The sequence below is a fragment of the Lagenorhynchus albirostris genome, chromosome 1 (assembly GCF_949774975.1).
Source record: "Lagenorhynchus albirostris chromosome 1, mLagAlb1.1, whole genome shotgun sequence".
Taxonomy (NCBI): Eukaryota; Metazoa; Chordata; class Mammalia; order Artiodactyla; family Delphinidae; genus Lagenorhynchus; species Lagenorhynchus albirostris.
The window spans coordinates 113324750-113339374 of record NC_083095.1 but is presented as its reverse complement, the minus strand read 5'-3'; the positions used below and the strand labels follow the sequence as shown (position 1 = coordinate 113339374).

Here is a 14625-nt window from a genome sequence, read left to right as displayed (position 1 = left end):
TAATTACTTACCCTTGATCTTGGACGTGACTTTTAATAATACAATCTCAGCATTTTGGGATACTGCTTTTGCACAAAATTATTAACTTCTAATCAATAAACATCCAACCAAAGTTATGGTGCTTTACATGTAGCATTTCTAATTTCATTGTTGTTTCAAACAAATGTTATATTTTTTGAGACTTACATTTCCTGACATAAATATTATACTTAGTTGTCTAAAATTACTACTTATTTTTTAAAGCAAAGGTAACATAAAATAAAACATCCAATAGTTGCACAAATGTTATATAAATAAAGATAGAGGCCCTGTCCAAACGAAATGTGCACTGGTGGGCAATGCCACTGTGGAACGGTCCCAAATAGTCAAGTTCCTCTGAAATACGGGCAGGAGCGGCTCCTTGCCCATTGCCCAGCCCTCTGATCCAGTGTGAACTTTTCATTTTACAGGTGAGGACAACGAAACACGAAGGTGTTGACCTCTTAAAATATTCCCAAGATCACATAGAAAAGGATCACAAACAGAAGTCTCTACTGCTTTTTCTACCACTACACTGAGTTGGGATTAACTGGTAAAGTCTTTACTGATACAACACATAGTTATCAAGTAGTTTCTATTTTCTAGGCTTCATTCTAGGCAATATTGATATGTTGATAAAAATCACAGGCAAAAAATTTGCACTGTGGCAAGGAAGACAGATAAGAAGCCCGAGTAAACAAGTAAATAAAGGATAGTAATTAGTTGCTATGCAGGGGATTAAGATAAGGTTATTATTCATGGAGGTGACTTTAGCTCCTGAGCCCTACATGGCTGCTTGTGAAGAGTGGTGGGAAGAGAAATCCAGGCAGTAAACGAGCTGATGAAAAGGTTGTGGTTGGTAGGAGGCAGAGGTAGAGAAAGCAGGATTGATCAATACAATGGAGAAGGAACGCTTCACTGCAGAATAAGGAGTTTGCATCTCTGAGCAAGTTCTGGTATAATTTTAAGGATAAATCCTAATTTATCTAATTAGGTGGTAAACCCAGACTTTACCAGAAAATCAGGTACTAAAGTCTATTGTGTACCTTCTTTTTCAAATAAGGAAAAGTACTGTATGCTTCCTCTGTGTGCCCTAGCAAGAAGCTTACATTTCAGCAAAACTAAGAAAAAAATAGTGGCACAACGAGCACAAACTCAATCAATCATCTTCCACTCTGCCTGTTCTAAGCTGTCAATCTGAACAGGACATGTCCCTCCTGAAATCCCTTTATGGTCTGTCGTTTCTCTTAGCAGAGTCAAACCTCTCATCATGGCCCACAAGGCAGCACATGCTGGTCCCTGACAATTTCTCCAGCCTCACTTCCTGCTACCTGTTGCTCAGAGGACCAGCTGAGTTCTCTTCTCAGATGAACCCTGTGCTCACTCTACTTGTTAATGCTTTGTCCTTGACCAGGACAAGACAGAGATGCTTCTTGCTCAACTCTTCCCAAAGTGAACTCCTACTTATACTTCAGGTCTTTGTCAAGACAACACTTCCTCAGAGGAAGTTCCTCTAGAAAACCTGCCTTACCCCCTTGTCCTAAGTCTGACTTAGGAGCTTCACCTCCAGATATTCCATCATCTTTAGCACTGACCACCCCCACATTGCAACCGTCTACATATTTGCAGCTGTCCTGCATAATCTTGTTGAGGGCAGGGACCATAGCTGTCCTGTTCATTGTTGTATCTTCCATACTGAGTGCAGTCTGGGCATTTAGCATCTAGGGGCTTAATACATAGTGAATAAGTGCAAAGAAAACTTTCTACTAGGTTTTAAATTCCTAGAGAGCAGGAACCCTTGGCTGGTTAAACATACTACCTCCAACTCTAAACACAAGGTGAGTGCTCAAAGAAATTTATAGTTTTCAACTGAGAGCTGCATTTCCCATACTTTACATTCTATGATTTGAGTATATTGAAACTGGAGTTTCTGGTGAAGAGCCCTGCCTTTGTCTTTGCACCAGCTTTGGCCATATTTTAACCTGCCCAGCCATCGGAATACCATTTCTAAGTCTAGGTAGACAAATATCTGAACTAATATTACTCATCTACCCTCTCAATATGGTCTGATTTATGCCATAAAGTATTCCTGCATCTAAACTTTGTCTTACATATGAAATACTCACTATTATCCTGCAACTTAGACCATTTGATTTAAAATGCATTTCTTCAGGGCTTTTAAATACCTTGCGATCTTTATCTTTCCACAATGTGGAAATCAGTTTCAGAACTAAACTGATCACAGTGATCGATGTTTTGATGCAACAGTTCCTTACATTTAAAATCAAGAACACAAAATCAAAATTTAACTAAAACGTATACTCTTAATAAGTTTAAATATTTGTACCTACCTTCTAGTGCATCTTTCATATCCTGAGCAAAAAGGGTCCACATAATTTCAGCACTTATTTTTCCCATGTTCAGTTCTTGAGGAAACCTAAAAGCAAACACAGATATTAGTAGATCAAAAAGAAAAATGTGCCTGAAAAAAAACACTTCACATTACACAGACACCACGGTAATTATTACATTGTTTATAAATACTTTTACTTATGAGATTTCTCTTTATAAATTTTCAGGGGTAGGGAAAAAAAGCTGAACACCAGAGTGTGGCGATAAAGACAATTATTGGGTGAAAGGAAAACAGACTTCATTACATCAGTGCCAATGTAATGCTGCCCAGGGTTCCTAATGGATGTCTTATGCTGTGTGTCTCCTTGTGTCTAAAGAGTCCCTTTAGTTTTATCAAACACTTTGTCTTCATATGTCTCAATTTGAGGATAGGCCAGATGAATCTGAGGAGCAGATACCATATAACAGCAAAAACCACAGCTCGCATTCAGCTGTCAGCCATTTTTCTCGCAGCAAACTTGAGTGCTTCCATTCTCTATTTGCTTAAAGCAAATTATTTCAAGAAAGATTCCTCACTCCTCTGGTAAAATGGCCCGTGGTGGACCCATTAATCAGGACTCCAGAACTACCAGGCAGGCTGTGTAGATCAAACAAGCTTAAGCCAAAGACAAGATTCCTACTGCTGCTGAATATGTATTCTGTTTGTATGTGTTTTCAATCTCATGATAAGCCCGGCGAAAATAATTTCATTCATTTCATTTCATCGTAAACACTCAGCCCATGCCAACATGCAAGACTGAAAGTATTTTCTGTTCTAACAAATATACATTATATATTTTATGCATTGAATATATTTTTTATAAAGTGCATGTATATAAATGTTTATATACATATATACAAGCCAACATATTAAGGAAATATATATAGATATATACATATATATGTAAAGTAACAAGAATAACTCTCACATTTATTTATTTTTTATTTTTAAGATTTTTTTGATGTGGACCATTTATTTTGTTTTTAAAGTCTTTATTGAAAGTTAAGACTTTTCCTTCCTATGCAGGGGGTGCAGGTTCAATTCCTGGTCTGACAACTAAGATCCCACATACCTCACAGCCAAAAAACCAAAACATAAAACAGAAGCAATACTGTAACAAATTCAATAAGGACTTCACATTCATTTATATCTTTGAGTCCAAATCAAAAAAAGAGAAAAGAGTAATATAACCCTGAATGGGACAGAAAGGGTTACTTAAGTAAATATGACCTCAGTATAACCTCAACAAAGAAAAGACCACATATCCTACATACTATTTCACCAAACCACATCATGTTTCGTCAAATATCCCTTACTAATTTCCATCTATCAATTTATCTAATAATGTCAACTGTACTTTAAAACTTAAATGTGGATGCATTATTAAGTATTAAAACAGAACACTTCTTATGATCAAAAAATAAATATAACCTAGATATATACAAAATTAGTTTTCAACAATAAATTTTACCCCTTTTATATAAAAATAACCTTTGGCAAGTAATGTTTCATTTGTGGATAGCTACGAATATCCCATATATGTAGTATATTAACTTTTATGTAATAGTTACACAACAACAAAATTGTAAGTGATATAATTACAGTGATTTAAGCTCGTAAAATGAGGAAATCTATTATTTTAATTTTTTGACTCCAGAATAAAGAATGTATTAATTCTGTTTATGGTGCCCTGATAAAAAAAACAAAGACATTGGGAGACCTTCAAGATGGCGGAAGAGTAAGATGTAGAGATCACCTTTCCCCCCAACAAATACATCAGAAATACATCTACAGGTGGAACAGCTCCTATAGAACACCTACTCAATGCTGGCAGAAGACCTCAGACCTCCCAAAAGAAAAGAAACTCCCCACGTATCTGGGTAGGACAAAAGAAAAAAAGAAAAAACAGAGACAAAAGAATAGGGACAGGGCCTGCACCTCTGGGAGGGAGGTGTGAAGGAGGAGAAGTTTCCACACACTAGGAAGCCCCTTTGCTGGTGGAGACTGAGGGTGGCGGAGCTGGGGGAGCTTCGGAGCCACGGAGAGCGCAGCAACAGGGGTGTGGAGGGCAAAGTGGAGCAATTCCGACACAGAGGATCGGTGCCGCCCAGCACTCACCAGCCCGAGAGGCTTGTCTGCTCACCCTCCAGGGGCGGGTGGGGCAGGGAGCTGAGGGAGAGGACCGGGGTTGGCGTGAACACAGCCTGAAGGGGTTAGTGCACCACAGCTAGCTGGGAGGGAGTTCAGGAAAAAGTCTGGAGCTTCCAAAGAGGCAAGAGACCATTGTTTCAGGGTGTGTAAGTAGAGGGGATTCAGAGCACCGCCTAAACGAGCTCCAGAGATGGGCACGAGCCGCGGCTATCAGCGCGGACCCCAGAGACGGGCATGAGATGCTAACACTGCTGCTGCCGCCACCAAGAAGCCTGTGTGCGAGCACAGGTCACTCTCCATACCTCCCCTCCTGGGAGCCTGTGCAGCCCGCCACTGCCAGGGTCCCACGATCCAGGGACAACTTCCCCGGGAGAACACACGGTGCGCCTCAGGCTGGTGCAATGTCATGCTGGCCTCTGCCGCAGCAGGCTCACCCCACATCCATACCCTCTCACGCCCCGGCCTGAGTGAGCCAGAGCTCCCGAATCAGCTACTCCTTTAACCTTGTCCTGTCTGAGCAAAGAACAGATGCCCTCAGGCTACCTATATGCAGAGGCGGGGCCAATCCAAAGCTGAACCCTGGGAGCTGCCAGAACAAAGAAGAGAAAGGGAAATCTCTCCCAGCAGCCTCAGGAGCATGGGATTAAATCTCCACAGTCAACTTGATGTACCCTGTATCTGTGGAAAACCTGAACAGATAACGAATCATCCCAAAATAGAAGTGGTAGAATTTGGGAGCAACGGTATACATATATTCTTCCTTTTTCTCTTAGTAAGTGTGTATGTGTATGATTCTTTGTGTGATTTTGTCTGCATAGCTTTGTTTTTACCATTTGTCCTAGGGCTCAGTCTGCCATTTTTTTTAGTATAGTTTTTAGCACTTGTTATCATTGGTGGATTTGTTTTTTGGTCTGGTTGCTCACTTCTTTCTTCCATTCTTTATTTGTTTTTTCTTTTTTTTATTACTTTTGAATTTTTAAAATTTTAATAATTTTTTATATCAATAACATTATTTTATTACTTTTCCTTCTTTCTTTCTTTTTTTTCCTCCCTTTTCTTCTGAGCCGCGTGGCAGACACGGTCTTGGTGCTCTGGCCACGTGTCAGGCCTCTGCCTCTGAGGTGAGAGAGCCGAGTTCAGGACACTGGTCCATCAGAGACCTCCCGGCTCCACGTAATATCAAACGGCGAAAGCTCTCCCAGAGATCTCCATCACAACGTGAAGACACAGCTCCACTCAACAATCAGCAAGCTACAGTGCTGGACACCCTATGCCAAACAACTAACAGGACAGGAACACAACCCCACCCATTAGCAGAGAGGCTGCCTGAAATCATAATAAGGTCGCAGATGCCGCAAAAGACACCACTGGACATGGTCCTGCCCACCAAAAAGACAAGATCCAGCCTCGTCCACCAGAACACAGGCACAACTCCCCTCCACCAGGAAGCCTACACAACCAACTGAACCAACCTTAGCCACTAGGGGCACACCCAAAAACAATGGGAACTACGAACCTGCAGCTGGCGAAAAGAGGACCCCCAAAACAGTAAGTGAAGCAGAATGAGAAGACAGAGAAACACACAGAAGATGAAGGAGCAAGGTAAAAACTCACCAGACCAAACAAATGAAGAGAAAATAGGCAGTCTACCTGAAAAAGAATTCAGAGTAATGATAGTAAACATGTTCCAAAATCTTGGAAATACAATAGAGAAAATACAAGAAACATTTAACAAGGACCTAGAAGAACTAAAGATGAAATAAGCAACGATGAACAACACAATAAATGAAATTAAACATGCTCTAGAAGGGATCAATAGCAGAATAATTGAGGCAAAAGAACGGATAAGTGACCTGGAAGATAAAATAGTGGCAATAGCTACTGCAGAGCAGAATAAAGAAAAAAGAATGAAAAGAATTGAGGACAGTCTCAGAGACCACTGGGACACATCAAACACACCAACATTCGAATTATAGGGGTCCCAGAAGAAGAAGAAAAAAAGAAAGGCACTGAGAAAATATTTGAAGAGATTATAGTTGAAAACTTCCCTAATATGGGAAAGGAAATAGTTAATCAAGTCCAGGAAGCACAGAGAGTCCCATACAGGATAAATCCAAGGAGAAACATGCCAAGACACATATTAATCAAACTATCAAAAATTAAATTCAAAGAAAAAATATTAAAAGCAGCAAGGGAAAAACAACAAATAACTACAAAGGAATCCCCATAAGGTTAACAGCTGACCTTTTAGCAGAAACTCTGCAAGCCAAAAGGGAATGGCAGGACATATTTAAAGTGATGAAAGGGAAAAACCTACAACCAAGATTACTCTATCCACCAGGCTTTCATTCAGATTTGAAGGAGAAATTAAAACCTTTACAGACAAGCAAAAGCTAAGAGAATTCAGCACCACCAAACCAACTTTACAACAAATGCTAAAGGAACTTCTCTAGGCAGGAACCACAAAAGAAGAAAAAGACTTACAATAACAAAACCCAAACAACTAAGAAAATGGTAATAGTAACATACATATTGATAATTACCTTACATGTAAATGGATTAAATGCTCATACCAAAAGACACAGACTGGCTGAATGGATACAAAAACAAGACCCATATGTATGCTGTCTACAAGAGATCCACTTCAGACCTAGGGACACATACAGACTGAAAGTGAGGGGATGGAAAAAGATATTCCATGCAAATGGAAACCAAAAGAAAGCTGGAGTAGCAATTCTGATATCAGAAAAAATAGAATTTAAAATAAAGACTATTACAAAAGACAAAGAAGGACACTACATGATGATCAAGGGATCAATCCAAGAAGATATAACAATTATAAATATTTATGCACCCAAAATAGGAGGACCTCAATACATAAGGCAAATGCTGACAGCCATAAAAGGGGAAATTGGCAGTAACAAAATCATAGTAGGGGACTTTAACACCCCACTTTCACCAATGGACAGATCATCCAAAATGAAAATGAAAAAGGAAACACAAACTTTAAATGATACAGTAAACAAGATGGACTTAATTGATATTTATAGGACATTCCATCCAAAAACAACAGAACACACTTTCCTCTCAAGTGCTCATGGAACGTTCTCCAAGATAGATCATATCTTCGGTCACAAATCAAGTCCTGGTAAATTTAAGAAAAGTGAAATTCTATCATGTATCTTTTCCAACCACAATACTGTGAGACTAGATATCTATTGCAGGAAAAAATCTGTAAAATATACAAACACATGGAGGCTAAACAATACACTAATTAATAACCAAGAGATCACTGAAGAAATCAAATAGGAAAAAAAAAAAACCTAGACACAAATGACAGTGAAAACACAATGACCCAAACTTACCGGGTGCAGCAAAAGGAGTTATAAGAGGGAACTTTATAGCAATAGAATCCTACCTCAAGAAACAAGAAACATGTCAAATAAACACCTTACTTTACACCTAAAGCAATTAGAGAAAGAAGAACAAAAAACCCCCAAAGTCAGCAGAAGGAAAGAAACCATAAAGATGAGATCAGAAATAAATGAAAAGGAAATGAAGGAAACAAGAGCAAATATCAAAAAAACTAAAAGTTGGTTCTTTGAGAAGATAAACAAAATGGACAAACCATTAGCCACACTCATCAAGAAAAAAAGGGAGAAGACTCAAATCAATAGAATTAGAAATGAAAAAGAAGTAACAACTGACACTGCAGAAACACGAACGATCATGAGAGATTACTACAAATAACAATACACCAATAAAATGGACAACGTGGAAGAAAAGGACAAATTCTTAGAAAAGCACATCTTCTGAGACTGAATCAGGAAGAAATAGAAAATATGAACAGACAAATTGCAAGCACTGAAATTGAGACTGTGATTAAAAATCTTCCAACAAACACAAGCCCAGGACCAGATGTCTCCTCAGGTGAATTCTATCATTTAGAGAAGAGCTAACACCTATCCTTCTCAAATTCTTCCAAAATATAGTAGAGGGAGGAACACTCTCAAACTTATTCTACAAGGCCACCATCACCCTGATGAGAAAACCACACAAAGATGTCACAAAGAAAGAAAACTACAGGCCAGTATCAGCGATGAACATAGATGCCAAAATCCTCAACAAAATATTAGCAAACAGAATCCAACAACACAATAAAAGGATCATACATCATGATCAAGTGAGGTTTATCCCAGGATTGCAAGGATTCTTCAATATACGCAAATCAATCAATGTGATACAGCATATTAACAAACTGAAGGAGAAAAACCATATGATCATCTCAATAGATGCAGAAAAAGCTTTTGACAAAATTCAGCACCAATTTATGATAAAAAACCCTCCAGAAAGGAGGCATAGAGGGAACGTCCCTCAACATAATGAAGGCCCTATATGACAAACCCACAGCCAACAGCATTCTCAATGGTGAAAAACTGAAACCATTTCCACTAAGATCAGGAATAAGATGAGGTTGCCCACTCTCACCACTATTACTCAACATAGTTTTGGAAGCTTTAGCCACATTAATCAAAGAAATACAAGGAATCCAAATCGGAAAAGAAGAAGTAAAGCTGTCTCTGTTTGCAGATGACATGATACTATACATAGAGAATCCTAAAGACGCTAACAGAAAACTACTAGAGCTAATCAATGAATTTGGTAAGGTAGCAGGAGACACATTAATGCACAGAAATCTCTTGCATTCCTATACACTAATGATGAAAAATCTGAAAGAGAAACTAAGGAAACACTCCCATTTGACACTGCAACTAAAAGAATAAGATACCTAGGAATAAACCTACCTAAAGAGATGAAAGATCTGTATGCAGAAAACTATGACACTGATGAAAGAAATTAAAGATTATAAACATATGGAGAGATATAGCATGTTCTTGGATTGGAAGAATCAACATTGTGAAAATGACTCTACTACCCAAAGCAATCCACAGAGTCAATGCAATCCCTATCAAACTACCAATGGCATTTTTCACAGAACTATAACAAAAAATTTCACAATTCATATGGAAACACAAAAGACCCCAAATAGTCTAAGCAATCTTGAGAAAGAAAAATGGAGCTGAAGGAATCAGGCTCCTGGACTTCAGACTATAGTACAAAGCTACAGTAATCAAGACAGTATGGTACTGGCACAAAAACAGAAATATAGGTCAGTGGATCAGGACAGAAAGCACAGAGATAAACCCACGCACATATGGTCACCTTATCCTAGATGAAGGAGGCAAGAATATATAAGGGAGAAAAGACAGCCTCTTCAATAAGTCGTGGTGGGAAAACAGGACAGCTACATGTAAAAGAATGAAATTAGAACATTCCCTAACACCATACACAAAAATAAACTCAAAATGGATTAAAGACCTAAATGTAAGGCCAGACACTATAAAACTCTTAGAGGAAATCCTAGGCAGACACTCTATGACATAAATCACAGCAAGATTCATTTTGACTTACCTCCTAGAGAAATGAAATAAAAACAGAAATAAACAAATGGGACCTAATGAAACTTAAAAGCTTTTGCACAGCAAAGGAAACCATAAACAAGATGAAAGACAACCCTCAGAATGGGAGAAAACATTTAAGAGTGAAGCAACTGACAAAGGATTAATCTCTAAAATTTATAAGTAGCACATGTAGCTCAATATCAAAAAAACAACCAAATGAAAAAAAGGGCAGAGGACCTAAGCAGATATTTCTCCAAAGACGATATACAGATTGTCAACAAACACATGAAAGGACGCTCAACATCACTAATCATTACAGAATGCAAATCAAAACTACAATGAGATATACCCTCACACCAGTCAGAATGGCCATCATCAAAAAATCTACAAACAATAAATGCTGCAGATGGTGTGGAGAAAAGGGTACGCTCTTGTAGTGTTGGTGGGAATGTAAATTGATACAGCCACTATGGAGAACAGTATGGAGGTTCCTTAAAAAACTAAAAATAGAACTACCATGCAACCCAGCAATCACACTACTGGGCATATACCCTGAGAAAATCATAATTCAAAAAGAGTCATGTACCACAATGTTCATTACAGCTCTATTTACAATAGCCAGGACATGGAAACAACCTAAGTGTCCATCGACAGATATGCCACAATGGAATATTACTCCACCATAAAGTGAAATGAAATTGAGTTATTTGTAGTGACGTGGATGGAACTAGTGTCTATCATACAGAGTGAAGTAAGTCAGAAAGAGAAAAACAAATACCGTATGCTAACACATATATATGGAATCTAAAAAAAGGAAAAAAGAAAAAAATGGTTCTGATGAACCTAGGGGCAGGACAGGAATAATGATGCAGATCTACTAGAGAATGGACTTGAGGATGGGGAGAGGGAAGGGTAATATGGGACGAAGTGAGAGAGTGGCATGGACATGTATACACTACCAAATGTAAAATAGATAGCTAGTGGGAAGCAGCTGCATAGCACAGGGAGATCAGCTTGATGCTTTGTGTCCACATAGAGGGGTGGGAGGGAGATGCAAGAGGGAGGAGATATGGGGATATATGTATATGTATAGCTGATTCACTTTATTATAAAGCAGATACTAACACAGCATCATAAAGCAATTATACTCCAATAAAGATGTTAAAAACTACATTATACAAAAAGCAAACTAAAGAGCATTATCTCTCATAAAATTGATGCAGAAGTCCTCAAAAAAAAATGACAAATTCAATCCTTAAATATATTCAAGGATAATACATCATGAGCAACAGACTTATCCAGAAATGCAGCATAGGTTCAACATTCAAAAATGAATCAATGTGATACACCATATTTATAGACTAAGGAGAAAATTTTTAGCATGTCAATAGATGCAGAGAACGTATCTGACAAACTTCAACATTTGTTCATGCTAAAAACAAAACAAATGAAAAACAAAAACAAATATCCTAAAACTAAGAAATTAAAGGGAACTACCTTAGCCTTATAAAGAGAATCTGCAAAAACCTACAGCTAACATCATACTAAGATAAGGATCAAGGTAATGGTATTTACTCTCACTATTCCTATTAAACACCGTACTGGAGTTCCTAAAGATTGTAAACAGGCAAGAAAAAGAAATAACGTCAGAGGCATATAGAAATAAAACTCTATTTGCAGACAACATGATCATCTACATAGAAAATCTACAAAAAACTACAAAAAAGCTACTAAATAAGTTCAGCAAGGTCACAGAATATGAAGTCAAGACACACAATCATTGTATTTCTATATTCTAGCAATGAACCATTGGAAATTGATATTAAAACAGCAATATATTTACAATAGCAGCAAAAGATGAAATACTTAGGCATAAATCTAGAATATATGTACAAGATTTATATGAGGAAACCTGCAAAGTACTGAGGAGAAACATGAAGTAAAGCTTAAATAAATGGAGAAATATGTTGTATTCATGAATTGGTATATTTAATGTCATTCGAATGTTAATTTTTCCCAAGTTGATTTACAGATTCAATGCAATCTCACCCAGAATTCCAGCAGAACTCTTTTTGTAGAAACTGACAAATTCATTCTAAAATTTACATGGTGAAGCAAAAGAACTAGAAGAGCAAAAATGGTATTTATTAAAATAGCTGAAGGATTTACAACACCTGTCTTCACAGCTTACTATGAAACTATAGTAATTAAACAGTGTATCTTCAAGATAAATTAATTTTCAATAAGATGTTACATGAATTCAATGGAGAAAAGATAGACTTTTCAATACGTCTGCTAGACTAGTTGGGTATCCATATGCAAAAATTTTAAAAAAATTGTAAACCTGGACCCAAACTTCACAACATATTAAAAAAAACTCAAAACGATCACAGACCTAAACACAAAACCTAAACTATAAATCTTCTAAAAGAAAACACAGAAAATCTTATGATCTTGCATCAGGCAACAGTTGCTTAGGTCTGTCACAACAAGTGCAAACCATAAAATAAAATACTGATAAATTGGACTTCATGAAAATTAAAATCTGCTTTTAAAAAGAAACTGTTCAGAAAATGAAAAGAAGAGCAATTGACTAGGAGAAAACAATTTGCAGAATGCGTATCTGATAAAGGACTTATATCTGGAATATCCAAAGTACTCTCAAATCTCAATAATAAGAAAAAAATTGCCCAATAAAAAATGGACAATTGATCTGAATGACAATTTAGCAAAGAAAATAATTAGATAGAAAATAAGCACATGAAAATATGTATGGGTGGTGATGTGATGAATTGGGAGATTGGGATTGACAATATATACACTAATATGTATAAAATGGATAATAAGAACCTGCTGTATAAAAAAATAAATAAAATAAAATTCAAAAAAAGAAAAGAAAATATGTCAACATCATTAGTCATTAGGTACTTTCAAATAAAAATTATTGATATAATGTGATACCACTACATGTCTACTAAAATAGCTTCAAAACAAAACAAAACAAAATGACACCTGACAATATGAAGGGCTGGGAAATGTGTAAAGATACAGAGAAGCTGTATCTTTACAGCTTCTGTAAAGGTAGACTGGAATTCTGATACACTGCTGCTGAGAATGCAAAATATGACAGTCACTTTGGAAAGCAGTTTGGCAATCAAGTTAAATATATTTAACTTGATTTAAATATTTATCAGCAGTCCCACTCCAGGTATTTATCCAAGAGAAATGAACCTTATATTTATACAAAAACTATGTATGTTGCTTAATTTTCAATCACCAAAAACTGCAAATAGCCAATGTCTTTCAGCTGATGAATGGATAAATAAATTGAGATAGGTTCATAAAATGCAATCTACTAAGTAAAAGGAATAAACAACTGATACATGTTAACAGTGTGGATGAGTATCAAATGAATTATGCTAAAAGAAACTGGATTCAAAAAAACCTATATAACTGTATGATTCCATCTATAATATATTATTGAAAAGGCAAAAGTATAAGGACAGAAAACATATCAGTGGTTGCCAGGGGCCTGGGATAATATTTTTATCACCATTTTTGGGGTGATAAAAATATTCTGTATCTTGGTTTTGATAGTAGTTATATGACCATATGTTTGTTTTCTATTTCATCAATTTCTGCTCTTCATTATTTTTTACCTTCTACTTTTGGGGGGTTTAATATGTTGTTCATTTTCTATTAAGAAAGATACTTAGATAATTAATTTTGGGGCTTTGTTCCTTTCTAACAAGTGTATTTAAGGTATAAATTTCTTTTAGGAACTGCATTTAGCGGCATCCTAATATGCTGTATTTTCATAGTAATCCAATCAAAAGTTTTTACATTTTTAATCCTGATTTCTTAACTTCCAACTATTCGGGGATTTTCTAAGTATCTTTCAGTTGCTGTTTTCTACCTTAATTAAACTAAGGTTAAAGAACATATTCTGAATAGTTTCAATATTTTGCAATTTGTTGAGACAATTTACATCCAGTATATAGTTAATTTTGATAAGTCTTTATTTTTCATCTACTGTCTACTTGAACTTCCTTCTGAATATTTTCTTCTGGACCATCTTCATATTTACTAATTCTCTCTTCAGCTGTGTCTAACAACCGGTAAATCCATATGCTCAGTTATTAATTTCATTTGTTGTAGATTTCAGTTCTAGAATTTCCATTTGATCCTTTCATTAGTTTTAAATTCACTGTTTCTCCATTTTCTTACTTAATTTCTTAAATATATTAATTATAGTTATTATAACATCTGTATTTCTAGATTCTATTACATTAATCTCTTAAAATGCCTACTTTTAAAAATTTTTTTGGGGGGTGGGGGGGCTGCACCACATGGCATGCAGAATCTTAGTTCCCTGACCAGGAATGGAACCCATGCTCCCTGCAGTGGAAGCAGGGAGTCTTAACCACTGGACCATCGGGGAAGTTCAATGCCTACTTATTTCTGATTGAAAGAATTGTGTGTGTGTGTGTGTGTGTGTGTGTGTGTGTGTAAACTTGAGTCTCTGGGTGATACTGGTATTCTTTCAGAAAGGATTTATTTTTCTTCTGGCAGTAGTGTTTTAAAGTTGGTAGAGATGACCTT

At 36.6% G+C, this 14625-nt stretch overlaps 1 protein-coding gene across 2 annotated transcripts in view; it reads right to left on the bottom strand.

The window, feature by feature from the left end:
• Positions 1-14625, bottom strand: part of UNC13C (unc-13 homolog C) — a 598728-nt gene that overhangs the window by 179318 nt on the left and 404785 nt on the right. For both annotated transcript variants that reach the window (XM_060169334.1, XM_060169325.1), the window contains one exon: positions 2370-2455. In XM_060169334.1, the coding sequence (XP_060025317.1) occupies positions 2370-2455 (86 nt within the window). The remainder of the gene's footprint in view (positions 1-2369; positions 2456-14625) is intronic.